This window comes from Mesitornis unicolor, unplaced genomic scaffold (assembly GCF_000695765.1).
Source record: "Mesitornis unicolor isolate BGI_N332 unplaced genomic scaffold, ASM69576v1 scaffold43813, whole genome shotgun sequence".
NCBI lineage: Eukaryota > Metazoa > Chordata > Aves > Mesitornithiformes > Mesitornithidae > Mesitornis > Mesitornis unicolor.
Window position 1 is genome coordinate 1,257 of NW_010173447.1, and position 21,281 is coordinate 22,537.

At 41.2% G+C, this 21,281-nt stretch overlaps 2 protein-coding genes across 2 annotated transcripts; one reads left to right on the top strand and one right to left on the bottom strand.

Moving 5' to 3' along the window:
• The first annotated feature begins 1,193 nt into the window (after positions 1–1,193).
• LOC104537754 (chromosome unknown open reading frame, human C17orf62) lies at positions 1,194–7,757 on the top strand. Its single transcript, XM_010180730.1, is given in 7 exon segments — positions 1,194–1,320; positions 2,479–2,520; positions 3,813–3,886; positions 4,907–5,003; positions 6,280–6,400; positions 6,402–6,419; positions 7,454–7,757. Coding segments are annotated over 7 exon segments (564 nt in total). The 5' UTR covers positions 1,194–1,235; the 3' UTR covers positions 7,581–7,757.
• A 5,661-nt stretch (positions 7,758–13,418) lies between these two features.
• Positions 13,419–21,206, bottom strand: HEXDC (hexosaminidase (glycosyl hydrolase family 20, catalytic domain) containing; the record flags this gene model as incomplete). The annotated part of the gene is made up of 10 exons (XM_010180731.1): positions 13,419–13,619; positions 14,414–14,503; positions 15,034–15,135; positions 15,213–15,291; positions 16,076–16,158; positions 16,833–17,028; positions 17,788–17,859; positions 19,237–19,420; positions 20,534–20,698; positions 21,119–21,206. Coding segments are annotated over 10 exons (1,228 nt in total), but the record flags the coding sequence as incomplete, so codon positions are not given.
• Between the last annotated feature and the right edge of the window lie 75 nt (positions 21,207–21,281).

A 21,281-nucleotide genomic window follows, 5' to 3' on the forward strand; every position in this document is an offset into this window, starting at 1 on the left:
CAACAGTAAACGAACTGTTTAATGCTTCTGCAGTCCCCCAGAAGCTTCACAGATACTGAGCTTCATCCCACCAATCAGAAAAGCAGATATCCTTTTTAGAAACTGCTTTTGGGGAAGTCTGCTTAAAACCCCCTACCTTAAGTGGTGTCAAGGTTGTAACACAAAAGAGCAAACCAGGATATATTCTTGATTAAGGCAAACTGCACCCTGCTAACATTATGACACATTGCTTAGCACATGCTTTCGTTTCCCCTTTACTTGTCCTGGGTAAGTAATAACAACATACATCTCTGTCAGTTTGTGCAAGAGAAGCAGTGAGCAGCCTGTCCTCTCTCTGGTGAAGATCCTGAACGGATCAGCTGGGTCCTCACATGCCTCTTGCACGTCACGCAAATCAGTCTTTATGCTTATGCCGATAGTATTAGGGTAAATTTGGTTTTTTGCACTGGAGCTCATAGTCATGCCAGAATTCAAACAACTTACGCTGTGAATAGTAAAAACTTGCTGATAATGCTGCATGGGATTGCCCAGCTCTTAGTGTTGTAAATTAGTACCTGTCTTTTTAACCTGTACTGTTACTTTCTGTCTAGGTTGAAGGCACAATCTTGCTGGGGAGAGACAAACGTGCTTGTTGTTGGAAACTCCTGGTTTTGTTCTTGAGTTAGCATGAAAGATGGGAAAGCCATATAGGGCATTATGTGACACTGGCACTGCTAGGCTGGGGCTGTAACCCCTGCTGGTCTGTCAGGGACAAGAGACCCAAAATCTGCGTTGCAGAGGCTGCCCTGTCCTGTTTCAGCTGCCAGGCTGGTCTGTCACAACAGCCTTTGCAGTAAGCAGGAGAAATGCTGTCAAAGAACTTTCCATTGCTCTTGCTGTTTCATTTGTTTGAGGTGCTGCATGAATTAGCAACAGCATTTTTCCAGGTTCTTGCTTTTAACGTTTTCTCCTGGAATCTGCTTGTGATAGAAAGAAAGAGACTTTTGCCCCTAAAATGAGAAGTTTCTAAAAGGGTTCAGATTGCTGTTGTTGTGCAAGTCTCCACATAACATTTTTTCCTTGCAGTTTTTAAGAGTGCCTATTGCTTTTCTTGTGAGATGGGACTATGTTCTTACCCTTTTATAAGTCTATTTTTTATAGTCTAGATTAAGACTTGATAAGTCCTAATACCTACCTTTTTTTTGTTCAGTGAGGTTTCATGAGTCAGGCTGGGCTGTTGGGAATTTCTTCTGAAGATGTACATGTTGGTTGAACACCGCACAAGTTCCTATCTTCATCTGAAGAGGTCACCTGGTATCCGATCTTGGTCTCTCTTTGTTGGTAAGACCACAATATTCCTTAGTTTATTTCAGAGCTTGCTTTAAGGAAAGGAAGGAGAGTCACAGAATAAATTCCTGGAAGAGCCTCTAACAAGAGAGGCTTGTCTTTTGGACATTTTTCATGCCTTGAACTTCTTTAGCATAGCCACTAAATGAGCCTGAAGTCTCCTCAGTGTGGTAGTTTTACTGTGAGACAGACAATTTTTCAGTCTGTCATCTGCAGAACCTCAGAGGCTCATGGACAGAGTTTTAAGGGAGTCCTGAAAGATCAAGAAAAGAAAGTTTATTGTATGCCATAGAGCAGTATAAATGTGAAGCCTCTGAAGGGGATGCACGCTTACACCGAAAACCACTAGGTTTTCAGAAATGGAAGAATCTGCAGTGGAGCGATGCTGAGGTTAGATCTTGCATGTGATTGACAATGAACTCTTAACGGCACTGTGTATGTGAAATAGGAAGCCATACAGGATGCGTACAGGCATCTGCTTTTAAACATTATTGAATATGCAGAAGAAAAATGGAGTTGTACTTCTTAGGACCACACTGAGAGAGCTGGTGGGGAAAATGTGGCATATCCTGTATTCCAGCTGAGTAGCTCCCGTGGCAGTAACGCTGCAACCTCGTCATTGCTCTTGGTGACTTGGTCCTGTGAAACTCATCGAGACAAGAGCTTGGCAGTTGCAGCAGCGCTCTGGGGCAAGAGGTGCTTTTCCACTGCTTCCTCCTCAGTGGGAGAAACGAGCTGGCAGCTTCTGACAACTTTATTGCAGAAGTTTTATTCTGGCTCCACAGAGCACTTGGAGGGCAGAATAACGGCCGTAGTGTTTATGTTAGCACATGGAAAGTTGCACTGCACTCGAGAGGAAGTGTGGTGTCATGGTTAGACTGAGTCCCTCTGAAGTTCTGGTCCTGGTGCTGTCACAGCCTTTTATTTCTGACCTCACCCCTGTGCTCTTGAGTGTCTTTGTAGAATGGGAGTTTTTTTATACTGAGTTCAGAGAACTATAACTGACACTTTCACATAGTGATCAAAATGGCAACCACATTTGTCCCTTTTTTGAAAAGTGATGAATTTGTGAATATTAGTATGTTTTTAATGAACAAATTTTAGATGGTTTGAGCTGCTTGTTTGTCCTAATGATCTCCCCTCTTTTCCTAGGAATAGCCTCCATAGGTTTGGCTGCTGCTTATTATAGTGCAGGTAATGCCCTGTCATTTTTGGAAGAATTGTTTATTTCCTGTTGGTCTGTTTTTCTTGCTGATGACTCCTCTCTGCAGTTTGTCTGACCTTACAAAGGCAGCATAGGTACCTATCACACTCTGTGGCATGGATATTAAAATCCAATAATAATTATTGCCTGTGTATGACTTACTGTGCTTTAACGCTCCATTTCTTACTCAGCCTCCCTTGCCATTTGTGAGAGTGTTTTTAATAACAATTTTTAGTACTCTGTGGTATTTTGTACATTTTAAGTGAGTTTTATAAATGTGATTAGCTGGTCCTCACCGCTCTCCTGGGAAGACATATAATGATTGTTTGCCACCATAATGAAATGGTTACCTCGCCTTTGATGGAAGGGCTCAGTTTCTCTGGAAACTGTTAAATCATCACTGGCAGAGATTACTCATAAGAACACCTTTAGAGAGCAGACAGCTACTGCTGCTTCCTGCCCCCCCCACCCTGCAATAGAGCAGATGGCACCAAATGCAGGTATCCCTCCATCTGTGGGATTTACCCTGCAGTCTGTGCTGTGATTCTCTTGCTGCACCCCATTAACATCAAATTTTAAAACTTAATAGCATGTAGGAATATGCTGCCAATATAAGCAATATATTTTTATTTTAAGAGCAAAGTCCAGTGAAAGCTGCTTAAGACACCAGCTATATCAGACTTTTTTTTCTTAAGACATTGCAACAGTTTTCTGAAACAATAATGAGCACAGTTCTACTCTGCCTTCCGTGAAAGCCTGAGTAAGCAAATTGCTTATGCTGCTGTATGTAAACATTTCCAGGACATAAAATGCAAGTGCTTGTTTGTCAAGAGGGCCGACTGCTTCCTTTTATGAAGAAACATGTTTGCTTCAGTGAATTTCCATTGTCCCTCACCCTTGTCCTCTGCAGCACAAATATTTGGTGGTTGGCAGGTTAAGAGTTCTGTGGATGCCTTTTAAGATGCCCTTGCTTTTAGAGAAGAGAAAGATGTGTAGTGCTGTTACAAGCTTGCCAGTAATACACATGCTTATAATTCTGCATGGTTTGAAGCCCAGGGTAGATGTTGTCTTTGAAAAATACGTGAACAGTTTCTGTATTTTTGTCCTGGGGGAGAGCTGTGAAATGGCTTGCATTACAGCTAAAGGAAAAAATGTTGCATCAGAGGAACCTTTTTTCCTTTTGTTGCCTCCAAAGGGAGCATGTTACTTTTAAAACTGTTTGAATACCAAAGAAGGGGGAAAAAACCAACCACCTAAATTTGTGTGTTTTTGCATTGTTCAGACAGCTTGGCATGGAAGCTCTTCTATATGGCTGGGTGTTTCTTTGTGGCAGCACAGAATCTGGAGCAGTGGGAGGTAAGATGCTGAACTGAGGAAATGAGGTCGTGATAATTTAGGAACAGTTGGCAGAAGCTGATTCCAGCGGCCCCATGCACTTAGTCCAAACACACAAGTTGTGTTTGGTTTTGAGGAAACCCTTTGGGGTTGCTATACAAGGTCTAGAATTAGGGCAGCAACTCTTTTACCACATGAGGGTGAAAATGTGAAGCTAAACACAAGAGTGTTTTTTTTAAAGGGAGACTTGTCCCATACTGTTTTGTGGCCTTTTCTTCCTTTTATATAAAAGAGAATGAGCACAGCATATTGAGCTGCTACAACATGATTTTGTACTTACTGTTCTAGCTAATGACAGAACAACCTTTAAATAGGGTAGCTCTAACTCTCCAGGCTGCTCAGCTGCTTTCCACTGGGAAAAGAGTGGTGTTTGTGAAGCTGGTTTATAACCTTGTGGGTGTTGATTTATTGGGAGCTGGATGGAGAGCAATAACCCGTTATATACACTTGTCACTTTACTGACATGAGTTATTAGAATAAGCAACTCACACATAGGAGATGATAATCTTTTCATTGACTATCAGGGATATTTTAGATTTAGTGTAAGCCTGGCCCATATACACTGGGATTCTGGGGGAGTCAGTGACTGCGTTAGTGAAAAATGTAACTAGAACTTGTTTGCTGTATGCTTATAGGCCAAATGCGTACACCAGAAGTGAAAATTACAGGAGCTCCGAGTTAGTGTTCAGTTTGATTCCAGGCAAAGTTTTTATTACATAAGGAATATGGCAAGAGGGCCAATGAGGCCTGCTTTAACTTCCTTCAGGAGGTAATACAGGAGATGTGGTAAAGCCTCTGTTAAAGCCAAGAGAAGATTGTGATTTTTGCAGTCTTACGATAGCTATTTTAGAGACATTCCTCTATGTAGTTTTCTGTGTTACCAATATTATTTTCCCATATAAATAATTTTATTTTACTTTCAAGCATAGCTACTGATGATGTTTCTAAGAAAATCTTCATTTTTATCCTTCAATTTTACAGGAAGCTGTATTTGATAAGAACAAGGGAACAATCTGCCTAAAAACATTCAATCTTTACAAAAAAATACTGACCTTCTCAAAAGGAGGCAATGAACAAGGTGAGAAAGCAGTATCTGTGGTAGCAAATGTGGTGGGCAGACAGAAGAGACGCATATGTGCCCATTTAATAAGCTTCTCTGGAGTTCTGTACTCACACTGGTCACATCTGTTTCTGGATCCCCTTTGTTCCCAAGCAGCAGGTGTAATCATCAGCCTCGCAGGCCCCGAGTGCTCTTCAGGTTAAGGTGCTGAATACATCTTGCCAGTTATTTTAATCCAAAATAACGAGGCTTACACATTGCTTTCCACAACAGTCTTAGCCATTGCTTTGGGATGTTAATGAACAGGGTTTTTTTTTCCCTTGGCTAACCTGCTTTGCAGGTGGGACTGGTGAAAAACTTAAACTTTGGATCTAGGAGTTGAGATTTCTCTATTCTAATCTGGTTTTGTTAGCAGGCAACTCTTTAGATATCATATGCAAGCAGGCATGTTATGTCTTGTAGATACATAATATGTATTTAAAATGGCATATTCAGTAGGCTGAACTTAATACAGTATCTCATTTCTTTTGAGCTTCCTGTTGGAGTAACAGAGGTTGAGGTATGGGATGTGACTTGGTTGAGTGACTGTGAGACAGGAGCCCCATTGCAAACTAAAGTAGGATCCTCTTACATGTCAGACTTTTATATTCTGCTTGCTAGTCTAAATCAAACCAACTGTCAACATGCATAGAAAACATACAAAATTTGGAATGTCCTTAACTGTTTTTAAACAGTTTGTTTTGGAGATGGAAGATACAAGATGGAGAGAGAAGGATGTTTAATGTTTCTGAACTTTTCTTTAGGGTATGTCTATTTAATGGGGAGCTGAGCACATCTTTTCCTGAGAGGTTATTTGGTAGCATCTGTTTCAAGTACCATTAACATGGGGATGCAAAGATCAGCAGGCACTCTAAACAGTTAAATCTTTCAGTATTTGTTCAATCTTAGTAAATATAACACCTGTTTACCTACTCTGTACAGAATAATAGTTAAAACTGTCATTAAAGTAAGTGGGCAACGTAAGTAATAAGCTAACGGTCCCCGGTTCCTGGGAAGCAGTGTATCTTGTTCGTTAGGTCTTATAGGAGTCAGTATTTGCTGTAGTCTCTCCTTGTTTGTTTTGCCTGAATTGCTCAGCGATTGTTTGCTGTTGCAGCACTGCCCCAGTTCTATGGTGGGATCAGAGCAATAAGACTCAAGAGCACAGAGTCCCAGTCAGGCAAGTTGCTAGTAGCACTGCTGAGAGTTTACTGTGATGCTAATAGACTACTTTGTTTTCCACATCTGTTTACAGTAGTGGCTCTACTGAATGAGATCCGAGATGTGAACGTGGAAGAGGAGACAGTGCGGTATTTTGGGAAGGGTTACCTGGTGGTGCTACGATTTATCACTGGATTTTCACACCCATTGACGCAGAGTGTTGGGCTGTAGAAGGTGCAGTGTTGACTTTTTTTAATAAGAATGTGTAAGGTGGGAAATGCCAATCACATGGGTCAGTAATTGCCAACTATTGAGACTCTTCTTAGCTCCATTTTCATACTTGCTGATGTGACCTTGTGTTACACAGTTTACCATTTTTTTTAAACCTTTTAATGCTTTCAGTTGCAGACATTTGGGTAACAGCACCTCCCATCAGGAGACTGACCATATTTGGATACCCAGTATCCCCTTAGTGCTGCATGTCTGCTGTAGTTACCTTCACTAGCTCAGCTGTGCTATGGCAGAGAGGATTAATTCTGTTCTGCAAACCTTCAGTATATTTGTCAGTTAACAGGATTTATTTTAAGCATGGATAATAAGGAATCTTGCTGCAGGGACTATGGGAAAAGGAGTGATTTGTTCTGATGCAGAAGTAGTGGCTTGGCTGGATATGCCTTCACAAGTGGGATGCTGTCAGTCATCACAGAATCACAGAACGTTAGGGATTGGAAGGGACCTCAAAAGCTCATCCAGTCCAATCCCCCTGCCGGAGCAGGAACACCCAGATGAGGTTGCACAGGAAGGCGTCCAGGCGGGTTTTGAATGTCTCCAGAGAAGGAGACTCCACAACCTCTCTGGGCAGCCTGGTCCAGGGCTCTGTCACCCTCACTGAGAAGAAGTTTCTTCTCAAATTAAAATGGAACCTCCTGTGTTCCAGCTTGTGCCCATTACCCCTTGTCCTATCATTGTTTGTCACCGAGAAGAGCCTGGCTCCATCCTCGTGACACTCATCCTTTAAATATTTATAAACATGAATGAGGTCTCCCCTCAGTCTCCTCTTCTGCAAACTAAAGAGACCCAGCTCCCTCAGCCGCTCCTCATAAGGGAGAAGCTCCACTCCCTTAATGTCATTAAGGACATACTTGTCATACTTATGCCATACGTTGACTGGCCCTTCAAACAGTTATTCTGAAGATTTAGCGTGCCTGTTCTTGTCTTGTCAACACCACAATTCCACTAACTCTTACGTTGTTTCTTCTTCTCCACAGTGATGTGGAAGCCGTTGCCAGACTCATTACCAGTTTTCTGGAACTGGACAGAGTAGAGAGCCAACAAGATCTCTCTCAGAGCAGCGAAACAGAGGCTAGTGATGCTGAGGAACCAGAGGATAAATAGATAGTCATCATGAGCTGAAGAAAGCAGAGGCTTTCAAACATCTGGAAAATATACTGATTGTTCATCAGAAAAAGAAATCCCTCACAGTCTTGACTTGGGCATTTCTCTACATGCGCATTTACAGTGTGAGGACTCTGTCTTAAGGCACCTTTTTTTTAGTGCTAAACTGCTTCAAGACCCATGCTCACAGTATTGCCACTGTAGAGGCTAGAGCAATTTCTGGTTCATTTGGTCCTTTGACTTAGTTTGTGAATGTGGACGTTGCTGGGTTTTGAACTTTGTCAGCTTATCAAACTTGTCTAGGAATACTTATTTATTAATGAATTGCTTTGAAATAATTTACTGCTTTCCTGTTAATGAAATGGAGATACAGCTGTAAACTTCCACTTATTGCAAATATCTGCTGCAGGTACAGTATATGAAATGTAGAAGAGCTGAATTTGTAACTCGTAACACAATGCTGAGGTTTTTCTTGAAATGTTATAAATGACTGAATATATTGCTAAATTGGTTTTAAGCAGCTTAATACATGCAATTAGGTGATGCAGGATAGCTGTACTTTTACATTCTCTACTACTGACTTGCCACTAGATTCCAGTGGAAATTAAAGTTGGAGTGACTGTAATTGGGAACATCAGACTGATCAACTTGTCACACTGCCGTACTTCCCTTGGACTTGCCAAGGAGCTATAAATAATAAACAAAAAATGATCATGTTGATGATTCAACATCTTTGGGATGTTCTAGCTTAATCCTGTTCTGCTTAACTTCTGGGCATAGCCTACACTAAGACAGAACAACCTTCTTCTAGACCTCAACATTTGCTATTTTAACTGTGTATTTAGAAAGGAAGAAAAGCACATCTGTTGCTTTAGGCAGGGAAAAGACTGATGTCAAACTACATGGCAGCCTAGATTTTTTTAGTATTTCCTCACTTGAAATGATACCAAAGTGCTAAATAATATCATTTTTTTAAGATAGTTGGGATAGATCCAATGTTTGGCTTGCACCCATGTTTTACTCCAGTTGTGTGTCCTCTCTTCTGACCAGTGGTTTTACAAATGGTTAAAATATGACTTTTCCAGTGTGATTTTTGAAGTAAAAGCTACCTCTGCTAGCCACCATGTTCTGTCTAGAACTAAAACTTCATAATGCCTATAGCAAGGTGTCAGTACAAGAAAAAAAGTTGTAAAGAGCTTCAACATGCTGAAACTGCTCGTATTAACATTCACTGGGCTTTGTTTAGGAATTGTATGGTGGTGAGACCTGAATTAGAAAATACTTACACAGTTACTTCCAGGAGTTCTGAATGGGGTACAAGGCAGCTGTGTGGTCTGCTTTCACATTTGGGCAGCAGCAGATGTTGTCTGGCAGCAGTTTCTTCAGGACTCAAAAGAGCCTGCATTCTTCTCTCAAGGCACTCTACCTCTACAGAAGAGAAAGCTGTGAAAAGATTTCAGCGGGAGTGCTGTCCTGTTGTGTTTTGCTGTGTTTCAGATACAGCTGAACCTGCCTTTCTGACCAAAGAACGGGTCGTACCAAGGTTGCACTTCCAGCCATTTAGACCCAGTATGTGAGCTGTGAGACAAAGATGCTCTTACTGTCAGTTTGAAAGGGTGATCGCACTGTAGCAGGGAAGTAGCTGTCGATGCAGCTTGACTGCAGCACAGAAGTGTGTCTATTACTATTAAATAAGAAAAACTTGTAATCGCATCAGGTATCAAAGCAGACTTTTGCCAGTAGACGTGCTTGTGAAGTCCTCTGAGGTGATGGGCTAATTGTGTGGCTTTCAGTCTCCACCACACCTCACTGGAATTGGGAAGCTGCTGTGTATGAATGTGGGAAATTTATGTTGCAGGCAGTTAATGAAATCTGGCCTTTATTCTGAAGTACAGCTGAAAGCTAAGGATAACCGTCAAAACTGTTTAAAAAAAAAAGTTGGTAGTATGTAACACTTCAGAGACATCTTAATTAAAATCCACTCTAATGTATACCCTAGGTAACAGTCATTTTGGAGAGGAGAATGAAATTGGGAATATGTCAAGTGTAAGGACTCCAGTAAGGAATATTGAAAAAACTAGAGTATTTCATAGTATAATGTAAGCAAAAGGGCTCAACTTGTGGAGAACTGCTGCTCTGTAGCAAGGTTACTAAGAGGGAGTACGTGGTACAGCTGTGCATTGCACTTAATACTCTGAGCCCACAGATTTGATCATGGATGAAATGAACAAAACTGCCTGCATTTAATCTTCCCTATCTTGGCTTTATTTTGTTTCCATGAGAGCTAACATTCCATGGAAGATGCAAACCACACTGTGGTTTTCCAATTAAAAATCAATTTAGAAAGGTACGTCTATCAATCTAACCCTACACTGCATCGTGTGCCCTGCTTCTGCTGAGCTCTTGTGTGCATTTAGCTTGCTGTCTGTTCTAGTAATGTATATTCTTACAGACTATGCAATATCATTATACAGAGACTAAAACAATGTAAGGAAAATCAGAATCCCTAGAAAGGGGAATGATCTAAAGTGTAGCTATGACCATAGCTTGAAATACATTCTGTGCAATAAGTTGCATTTTGAGCTATGTCCAATAATCATCTCTTTAAAGATGTTCTGTAGTCCCCCCCCCACACCTCAGTATCCTGCTGATGGTAGGCAGGAGAGGGATGTCTGCTGGCGTGCACTGTGTGTGTAGGAGGAGTATTTTTCTTCCTCAGCCTTTCACTTGGAACAGCTGGTGTAATCCTCACTTGTACCATGTCCCTTTTGCATTTGGCAGCTCTGTCACCAAACAAACTCATAGTTTCAAATGGGAACCTGAGTTCTCTAGACTGAGCTGATGTGAAGGCTGAGTGAGTAAATTCTTCAGGTGCTGTGGGCTCTGCCTGTGGGCTGTATGTTGGGCACTGCTGGTTTGATGTACAACTGGGAGCTGCTTGTGGTACTGACCTACAGGGCAGGTCAAGAATGTCACAGCTTGGCACTTGGGTACCGTGAGTGTGTGTCGCAGGCTGATGTGTATTTCTCTTGATCCAAGTTTTGAGCTTCCTGTCTTCAAAACTAGTTGTCTTTTGTACTTGGAAGACCTATCCAGATTTTCATGTTTTGCAGTAACTGCATCGAAAATTAACTTGCAAATTGCAGTTAACACGGATTTGGTTATGGCAGCGTCTGCAGACTCCTCAGTGAGGTGATGTATCTCGGTGGAGCTGTTTAGAACAGCGGGTGCTAACTCAGGACAGTTCCCATCTTCCCTCTTCCCACAATCCTGTCTCTGATCCTCTTTTCACCACTTTGCTGAAGGCTTTTTTTGGATTATTTTCTTCATTTCTCTTGGGCCTTGCATATTAAAAGGCCCAGTCAACATAGCCTGTGTGCCTGATGTAAAGTGGCTTGTACTAAAATAAATGATGGGACAGTTTTGGTTAGGAAATTAGGTACCCCTAGAAGGGAATTCCAGGAGGTTCATTTTTTTAAGACTTGCATCTTGGGCTGTCTTGTAGCTTGAGACTTGACAGCTGTAGTTTGACTTGCAAATGATTTGAGAACCTGTGTAAGAGATCTCAAGTTGGATCTAACCCCAGCTCCACAAAGCCAATGTTTTACATTATGTCTGTAATGTAACTGTTACAGGTGCCATTTGGCAGATGCTTCAGCTCAAACTTGTGTAGCACAACTGAAGTTACTTGCGTGTGTGTGGTGGGGTGGGACAGTGGCCTTAGCTGTCACACTGAACAAAAGCTAGACTGCATGGTGTACAAAGGGAGAAAGTTGCTTTATCTATGCTGTAATCTAATATTCTGATAATTCACAACATGAGATATTCCAGTAACTAGGATCAATTGTGCAAGTCTCAAAAAAAAAAAAAGTATTTCTACTGCATAGCTGGGATCTGACTCTTGTGCTTATGAAGTTACACAGATACCAAAAACTAAGCTGGCTTACATAGTAAAAAATGCTAGTTCTGGCACTGTAGTAGATTGCTGAGAAGCAAAAATAATTCTGGAGAACGTTTAGAAATTGTTTTTCTGCCTTAAAATTGCAAGTAGAATTTCAGCAAGGCCTTTGTATATTATCTTTTTTTAAAAAAGTCCATTAATAAAATGAACTTTGATAACTTGTTTTGTGTCATTGTAGTCTTTCATACTGTTTTTGATTAAAATATGTTAAAATATGAATGGCTGTCTAAATTACTACTTGGCACAGACCTACTGAAGGAGTTCATGAGAGGAGGACAGAGTAGAGGAAGCACAAATACGTAGCTCCTCATTGACTGCTTTTGCTCTTTTACAGCAGCCCAGCTTTCAATGTCACATAAGCTGATATATCCAGCTCTTCAGGGGTGAATGTGTCTGCATTTTTCCCTCTGCAACCAACATGCCACATGCAAAACAAAGGCAAATTTCCACAAACATTTTGAGTATCAAAAGATTTATTAAAGTAAAATAAGATCTTGTTTAGTCCAAGGTATGTGACTTTTGTAATTAAAGTATACATAGCAATTGATTCTTTTTAGGTAACTTGCATGTGGGCCAAACTCCTGTAGCTCTCATGAGTTAAATTTGTCCTCTGCTTTACTTCTTGCACTTTCCTATATGGAGAGCTGTATTCTTTATAATGTTGTTCCAAGAAAATGTCAATACCTGTGCTTTCAAAGTAAGACTTTCAAGAAAGCAATAAATGAAGTAAACTAGTAAAGAATATTTGGTGTTTTCTTGGTAGTACACTTAACTAATTTTTGAATTATTTGTCATTGTGGTGATTATCTTAATGCACCACTTAAGTCCACAAAAGACACTGCTATAAGTTATTACAAGTTTGACACTAAAGAATAAAACTTTGTATTTCTTCCTTCATATTCAGTAGACTTGAGTGATGCTTCAAATCTGGATAAACCTGCAGTCTCAGTCAGGTTTTACTTTGTGAAGGTGATGCCTTAAAATGACTGGGATGGTGCTTTTCTGTGGGTATGAAACTACATTTAACTTAGATGATGTTTTGGTAAAATGTCAAGAGGTGCAATATGTTAAGGCAGTTTTACCTCAAAGTCCAGCTGTCACCTTTGGTGCTGGTAACAGGACCCTTTTCTGTGGCCCCCCCTTGCTCTGTTCTGTGATGGTTTGTGTTCTTTCATGCATCTGCTGTAACCTCAGGAGCATCGAGACAGCAGATCCTTGCTCAGGCTTATGCAAAAAGCTGGATGTTCATTTCCTGACCTCAGGCTAATCAAAGCTGGATTTAGGACTGGCAGTTTTATGTATATTAAAGGCTGGAGAAGTCCAAAACAAAACTGAACAAGTAAACTGCTACGTGCTGTGGAAGGACTTGTCACGATGGAACACTAGGACACATCTCTGAGCATAGCTGCAAGAGGAAGGAGTCACTGTACAGAACATGAGGACCTAAAGTGTGTTTAGAGTATCCTAAATCTCTTCCTATGGAAATTGTGAAGGGAGGACATGTTGGTTACTGACTAGAGTAGGACTTGTGGAACATTTCCAGGTCATTTTAATGTAAGAAAGTCTATTACTACAAATAATGAATTTGGAAGAAACTGGTTTTGCTGTGGTGTGTAGCTTTTTTTCCTTCTTCTCCTGCATTGTAATATAGCTGAGTTCCAACTCATTCCTGCATTCTGCTACTCCAGGGGAGCAAGTCTGACTTACAGGGCAGGTGATTTAAGGCTCAAAATTAAAATAGAGTTGAAGCCTATCACACTAATACATTTCTTTATGCCTTCAGGTCACTTTTGTTTATTCACAGTTGTTGCTTCAGCCCTCAAGGTGACAAACTCTAGCTCTATGACTAGTTGCAGATTTCTACCAGCCATGTTTCCCCATGAAATAAGACAGCCTGATTGAAATGCCCCTAACTTTGTGCATTTATTGCTTTATCTAAATCATCCACCACTTGCTGCAGCTTCTGTAGGCTGGGATGGACATTCTCCTCCATCCATTCCTCCACAGAACACTTGTGGAAAACTTGCTCCATGGCTGCTTGGAGGTCTTGCACCACAGCGTTCCACATGGAGAGAAGACTGAGCAGAAATCGGAAGGAAGAAACAATCACCTTTGCAGCTCAGCTCTGCCTCAAGGGAGAGCTGCCTTACTGGGCCTTTTAAAGGGAGTAGAGTCCTTGAAATTACTTTACAGGAAAAGCAGCATCTATTACAAGAGCTCAAAGGACTTGATTTTATGCAGATGGCAAAAGGTTGATGCTGATTGTGTTTAAGTACCATTAATCTTGGCACTTTTCTTATGCAGTGACTTTTAAAGTACTGAAATGTGAGCTCAAAAAACACTATACACATTTTAAATGTAACTGAAACCCACTATGAGACTTATTGGGAATTCACTTCTGTTTTTTTTGTCAGGAAGAGTAGATGCAGTTGGATATTCACCTTATCACAGCAAAAAAAGTATAAATTAGCCATCTAGCATGAATCAGCATCACCTTTAGGTCAAGTTCTGAAAAGAACACACTGTGACAGGGAGCACAAGAAAGGGGCCTGGTTTTATTCCAAGCCTGGCCCACGGTGAGCTCCTACACCAAGGCTAATGACTGCTGTAAGGTGCAGCATCTTTATATGGGAGTAACTGCGTAGACAAGGGAGAGTGTTTTGGAGAACAAGTTTGTACTTGTATTCACAGAACTCATTCACCAAAAGGCAGACAAACAAGTTTTCCTGTTTAAAATTGTATAATGGATGTTCCATTTTGTTTGATTTCCATTGATGCTTCTGAAATAATTATAGAAAGGCAAGGACTCAAAACTATAGGTACTTGAGTGCCCAAAATATAACAAACTTTAATGCAAAGTAAGTGGTGTTACCTTACTGCATCTGGCTGAAAGTGATGCATTATTATAGGATGAATAATCTTCCTTTTTCTGTGGTAGGGGCTGAACCAGCCTGTGACATATCTGAAAATGAACGTTAGTATGAGCAGTTTTTGAAACGGCAGTGATGTATGTGTTTGTAGGCTGACAGGGAGGTGACAGGGCTTTAGGTGAACTTCTCCTGCACAAAGAGAGACAATTCTTAAGGAGTATGTAAATTTAAGTCTACATATCCTTGGAACTAGCTTGTAAAAGACTGTTTCTGGCAGATGGGAATAACTGATCATCTGTTGCAATTTAAGTTTCATTTCAAGCTCCTTTTTTTGGCAACCATACTATTAAAAATATTTTTTACTTTAAATAACAGTAAGATTTAATTCAGGAAAGAACTTGATTCTTGAAATTAGGCTTCACAGTGTTTAGGAACTCTGCTGAAATACTTAACATTTGCACTGAAGTATTACGTTCTGCTGAGGTGTCGATATACAGGGATGTGATGCCTGAAATGCAGAGTTTGACGTTTAAATCACTATGCTGGAGTTATGCCCTGTTCTGAGATTATACAGCCCCCATACTCCTGCAGACAGCCAGAGAATCAACATAAACCTTATTACCTGTTCCTTTCAAGAAGGTCATCCACTGATGACTTGAGGTAGAAACTCACTTGTGTCACAAGTGTAAGGATATTGCTCCCAGGAAAGGTCCCCAGGCTTGTGCTGTCCAAAGAGGATCCATTAGTTTCTGAACTTACCACGCAATGAGAAACATCTGAATCCTACAGCTGGAACTGTACCTCATGAAAGTTTCTGTTTCCAAGTTGGACATTCCCAGGAGCTTTTCCACATTTTCTTTAATCTTTTCAGAATAGCCACCTGGCAGAAGACAGTGGAAATAAGTAAAAGGAACCTAATAATCAAAACGCTTATAAAGGGGGGTTTTCTGGAGTACTTGGAATTGGCTTTGTAGTTCTCCTTGGGTGAAGATTTTTTAAAACGTAAAATGGAAATAGAACAAAGAAAAAAAATTGGGAGTGGGAGGAGTACACTGACTTTAACACAATTGTCTTGTGGTAGGTAAAGCACTTCCTAGTGATGAGGTTTCCAATCAGGGCACTGAACATTTTTAGTGCTTTAATTAAGAATAAGTAGGTTGCAGAGTTTTTATTTTTAAAATAATAAATGCAGAATAACAAAAAGAATATTGCAACTGCCTGTAAAGAAACCAGAAACTACAGAAAGTATTTTACCAGATAGTATACTATCTAGATAAATTTTAAGAAAACTAATCAGGTAAAACAACTTTTACATGTAAACAAGATCTAAATATAAATGAAATTAGTATCGTTTATATATCAGTAATGTTCCAAAAGCAATTCAGCTTCTTGAATTTCTTTTTTCAAGATACTTGTGACCGTTTGCGGGTTAGAACATAATAAATGATTAGTATACTATGTCTATTTTCAAATACTTAGGCCAAGAGGCTTCTCTGCTCCTGTATCGCAAACATGCAAGACGTGTAATTTATTGGTCATAATTCAGACCACAGTCAGATAGTCAAACCACCTCAAAATATAATAAGCCTGTGCCAACCTTAGGGCAAGGTCACTTCACTCGTGTGCTAGGCATTAGCTGAGAGAGAATAAAGTTGTCATTGTACCATTCTTTAGTGTCTGCAGACATATGGCCAATGAGGGAATTGCCACAGGGAGAAGCTCACACAAAACAGAGAAGTGATCATACCTAAATAAGAAAATATTCATTAATCAGACATTTTATGTCAGAACATACTAAAACAGTGAGAAGTGTTAATGTTTCAATCACTACAAATCAAAGAGCTTTAGAAACATTGGTTTCTGTCTCAGAGAATGGACCTTCTATCTCCAAAACGCTAAGTATTCCTGTTTTAGTAATGAGAACAGATACAAACCAAGTTCCTTTCTCAAAACAAATTAGGGTCAGAAATTGGAATTCAACTCTCCTGTTCCCTTAGAACTCTCGACTGTTGCATAAACTTTTATTCCTTCATTACATTAACAGACTCTTCTCTCTTATAGAACTTAATTCTATTGAATTCCCATTGGACATTCAGATATACGCCATGCATTGTGTCTATGTGAAGCTTATAAGCAGTTCAAGGTGGCACAAAGTACATTCAAGCCTTCAAATCCCACCTGCTGCTGTTGGTGTCTGCCAAAACAATCACTCCTGCCGATTAATGCTGTAGCAGTTGACTGGAACTCTGAAATCCAGCATTTGTAGCCGGTGGGTGAGGCCCAGCAGTAGTTAACAGGAAGGACTGCAGGGTTGCAAAGTTCCCTTCTAAATCCCCAGCCTCCTTCTACCTCTTAGGGAGTTTAAAGGTGGAAATTTGCTTCCATGTGATCCTTGGAACCATTTAAAAGGATGCTCCTTACCTTTGCCAGCCCGTCAGTGCGATACCTTCAAGGACATCAGCAGGGCTATTCCTTGCCACTTTCAGCCATTGAAGATGGTTTTGTAAGTGATGTCCAATAAGCGTCAAAGACTGATTCACTCCTGTAGCTCCTTTAAAAGCACTAGCAAACCACACCTTGGAGAAGCCACATCTGCGATACTTCTCTATAAGATGCACTGAAATAAGACAGGAAAAAGGACAAAGTCTTCTCCACTTTCAGCCTTGACTGTAATCCTTTTGTTAAGAGGAACCCAGGCCCAGTTACAACAGGTTGCTGAGCTTTACCCCGTCAAGTTTTGAAGATCAGTAAGGATGGAAGATTTGACATGCTCTGAGAAACCTGTTTCAGTTACTGCCTTCCTATTTCCATGTGCCCTTCCATTCCGTTGAATTGCTAAACTGTTTCAATGCTAAGAACTGTGTGTATGTAACTAGCACACACAACATCTGACAACTGATTCTTCTTTCAACAAATATATGCATGTATGTCAGATGCCCAGTTGGAGCCTTTGGTAGTTTTTCCTTTGAATTCTATACATGTGTGAAGCCTTGAAGCGTCTTTTGTAGAGCTGTGTAATACAGAGCTATCTGCTCCAGCTGGTTTTAATGCAAGCAGAGTTCATGTAACAGTGCTTGTGAAAAGCTTCTCAATCTCCCATCAGTGATTCCATAGCCCTGTTGAAAAGAATTAAGCAGCAGGCAATGCAAGTACTTCATAGCAGAAGCACAAATAGAAAACAAAAATAAATACTAGCAAGTATTATGTGAGATCAAACAAGGGCTGTTTCTCCTATTAAAGCAACAAAAAATAATTTAACAAAAATAGAATATTTTGGTGTCCAACTAAGGTAAGTTTTAATCATATTATTTTGTTTTGGCTATTTTTCTTAAGAGATAACAGCTGCTTCTAAGCAGCTCAGCAGAGAAGTACAAACCTTTCCCCTCCACATCGAGGTCTGCTGTGTAGTCCCAGATCATTGGCTGCACAAGCTGTGGGACACCAGACTCTGAAAAGAAAAAAGTTTTTCTAAGCAATGGAAAACAGCCAGTTAAAAGTGAGAACTAAGTACATACGACTGGTGCAATAGCATGGGACTACAACTCATTATGGCTTGTCACTAGAATTCTTCATGTATGGTTGAAGTGTCCACAGGTATTGTCAGCCTGGCCAGGGCTGTGAACACTCGGGTTCATATGCCAGGGGGCACTAAGTCCTTAGACATTTTGAAACCACTACCATGGATCAGCAGTGACAATTCATCAGAGATCCCATACGTCCCAAACTCGTATCATTTTTAGTCCCTTGAATCTATCAGTGTACCTGCTGGGTTCAACTGGTGGAGCTGCAAACTGTATACACAAGATTTCAGCTAGATTCAAAGGAAACAGTCACCCTTTAAGTTACAGATTGTCTGAGCTGTGTTTGCCCAGAACTTACCTTTGCAAGATGCCTTTAAAGTACGAAAAAAAATTACTATAGGTTCAGCTTCAAATCCCCTTATAATCAACTCCCTAACTAGTTTTAAACATGAGAAACCACAGAAAATTGTACTAGTAACTGTAGTAAATTCAGTATTTTAACCGCATTCTATTTTAATTTGTTTACCCTGCTATTGCCTGTGGCAGTACAGTGCACTTAGCTAGGTGCTGTGCTGTTCGGTTCTTCTGAAAACCGCATGGGTCCCATCTGCATTTTTTCCCCCCAATTATTTCCCACTATTAGAGCCATGAGTAGCTCAATCGCTACTGGAGGAGTTGCACAGCTCTTCATGGTATTGTCTAAATCTGCTTAGAGCAGACACGTAAGACGCCTCTGAAAATGCTGGAACTCTATGCAGTAGTTTAGTATTTTTCAACAAGCAAGACTTGTGATGTCAAGGTGTTGAAGCTATCCCACAATTCAGTATCAGAGTTCCTCAAGATGTGCACTGGGATCACAGGTACTGTCAAAGATGCTTACAGGGTTGCAACTTCTGTGTGAGGCTGCACCACTGGAACCAGATACAAGAAGAGCAACAACTGACATTAAAAGGTGGTGAAAGGCACAGAAATTTAGGCTGAGACCACACATGCTAAGAGGATTTGGTTTAATGTGTAAAGAAAGTAGAATTGATAGCAACCACTGCATGATGACCGTTTTGTTTGTCACTGTGTATTGCCAGATGGAAAATGAAAGTGTATGTGCTTCAACTCGCCCACAGCCATAAAGTCTGCGACATAGCCTAAGGACTAACTGTCTACTCTAGTTTAATGGATCAGCTTTCAACTACTCTCAGATTTCCTCTATTTCATCATTTTCATCTGCCAATACATCTGTTTTAACTGGTGGTGTAAACTTTTTTGTATACTACAAAATATGACTCAGCCCGTCATTGGTCACGCACCTGCCAATGTCTCTTCACTTATCCCTCTGAGCATATCATCCCACATGATGGGCGTTACACTGGGGTAAGACGAGGCCACACAACTTGCAACTGCTTTTATGTGGGATAAGCACAGCTTCTCTAGAGTGTTGTCTTGTTGCTGCAGCCACTGCTTTGACTCCTCTCCTTCACCGAGGTAGTAGACCTGAAACATCAAGCAAATAATCCTGACTTCTTGTACAGGAATATAGGGAATGAGTTTGACTCAGTACCATGAGATCGTAAGATATTCAAAACCTATTGCAAAGATATGACACAGAGTGGACATATTTAAAAGCATCTCTCAATGTCGCAAGCATTTCTTTCAGTCTGCAGGAGACTGTGGCCCTGACTAAATGCATCACATAAGGGAGTTTTCCTGCCGTAACTAAAATATCTAATGAATAATTAAGGCGTGCTGTATTTGTCTTTGGAAGGTTTGTCTTTGGAAGTAGCTGTCACCAGACCTAGCAAACCCTAAGGTCCTAAATTATATAAAATGAGGTTCCTGGGGAAGTAGAGAGTGTGTAGGTGCATCCAGAAGTGACCAGGGGCATGTCCAAGAGTGAGCCTGGCACACTTGGTCCTATGCAGAGCGTGAATTTGGGCCTCTTAAGCTGGATATGCATTTAAACTCTTTGCTGGTTTAGAGCAGGTTTTATCTAACGCACATTTATTCTACATAAATAGTATTTTGCATTATAAAAGCTTGCAGATCCCCATCTAACCTTGCCATTAATTCCCACTCAACAGGATTCAAAATGCTAAACTAATATTAGTGCAGCTGAGGTGATCACAATGAATTTCAGGGATCTGTGTGCCATAGGGATGGTTTTAAGAAATCCCAAGAAAGGGGAAAACTCAAGATTGTCCTCCTCAAAGAGACAAACTACCGAGAGAAAAAAACAACCAAAAAACATTTCCATTGCAAACGGGCTTACTTTGAGTAAGTTGGCCAGAACAATGAGCCAACATCTTACATGAAAGGTCACAAGAGTCTTAACAATACCTGCAATAGACACCTCCCTTTGAATACTCATTTGACGTAGAACCAAATGCTGAATTAGCCTTAAGAAATTGCTTTCAATACTTTGGCTATTACACTCAGATCAACAGAAATGACATCCAGTGGTACTGGAATGATTTACTGTCGAAAAGACGTTTCTACACCAGCTTGATTTGGTATTTTCTGTCATCCAAATGGGTCCAGAACGTAGAAGCCTCAGCCTTTACCATAATTTCTAAAAACAATAAATCCTGACTCAAGATTAAGTCCCACCTCATCACATCCGATGTGAAACCATTTTAAGTCTTCATGCAGTGACATGACCTGGTCAATCATGGCCTTGACCAGTGCCTGTGACTCCTCCCTGTGTGGGTTGAGGGCGTTGGGAAACTCCTTCACCTCCCGGAGATGGGCAAACTCTTTGTGCTTCAGCACAAACTGCAAGACAAAGGACAGCTCGGGGAACAAGTGCAAACTGAAGGGGCCAGCAGAGTCCTCTTGTGTCACCAGGGCTCTGCTGACAGTCAGTCTGCCAAAACCTGGGCTTTGGCTATGCATGACCACAGGGGACTGCGTGGGGCCTCTCGCTGGGGCTGTACAAGGGTGGTACAACCAAAAGGAGCACAGCTGCTGTGCCGTGGTGCCACGGGAGCCTCTGACCACAAAGGACCTCACAGGGCGAGGGCACTGGGGCGGTCAGTGCAACATCACCCCAGTGCCCGGAGCGTGGAGCTGATGTGAGCTGGATAACCGGTGTGTTGGGAATGACGACAGAGATTTCCCAGCAAAACCACCCCTGCTTGCCCGCCTCAGTGCTCGCAGGCATCGAAGGTGCGACCCCGCCCGCTCACTGCTCACCTCCATGTGCCCGAAGGTCTGCACCAGCGGCACCACCTCCAGCCCCTGCGCCCTGGCCTGGCTCAGCACCGCCCTCACCTCCCCGGGGCTGCGGCAGGGAAAAATGAGACGTCAGGGCCAGGGAAGGCTGCGCAGCTCTCCCGTGCCTTCCCCGGGCGGTACC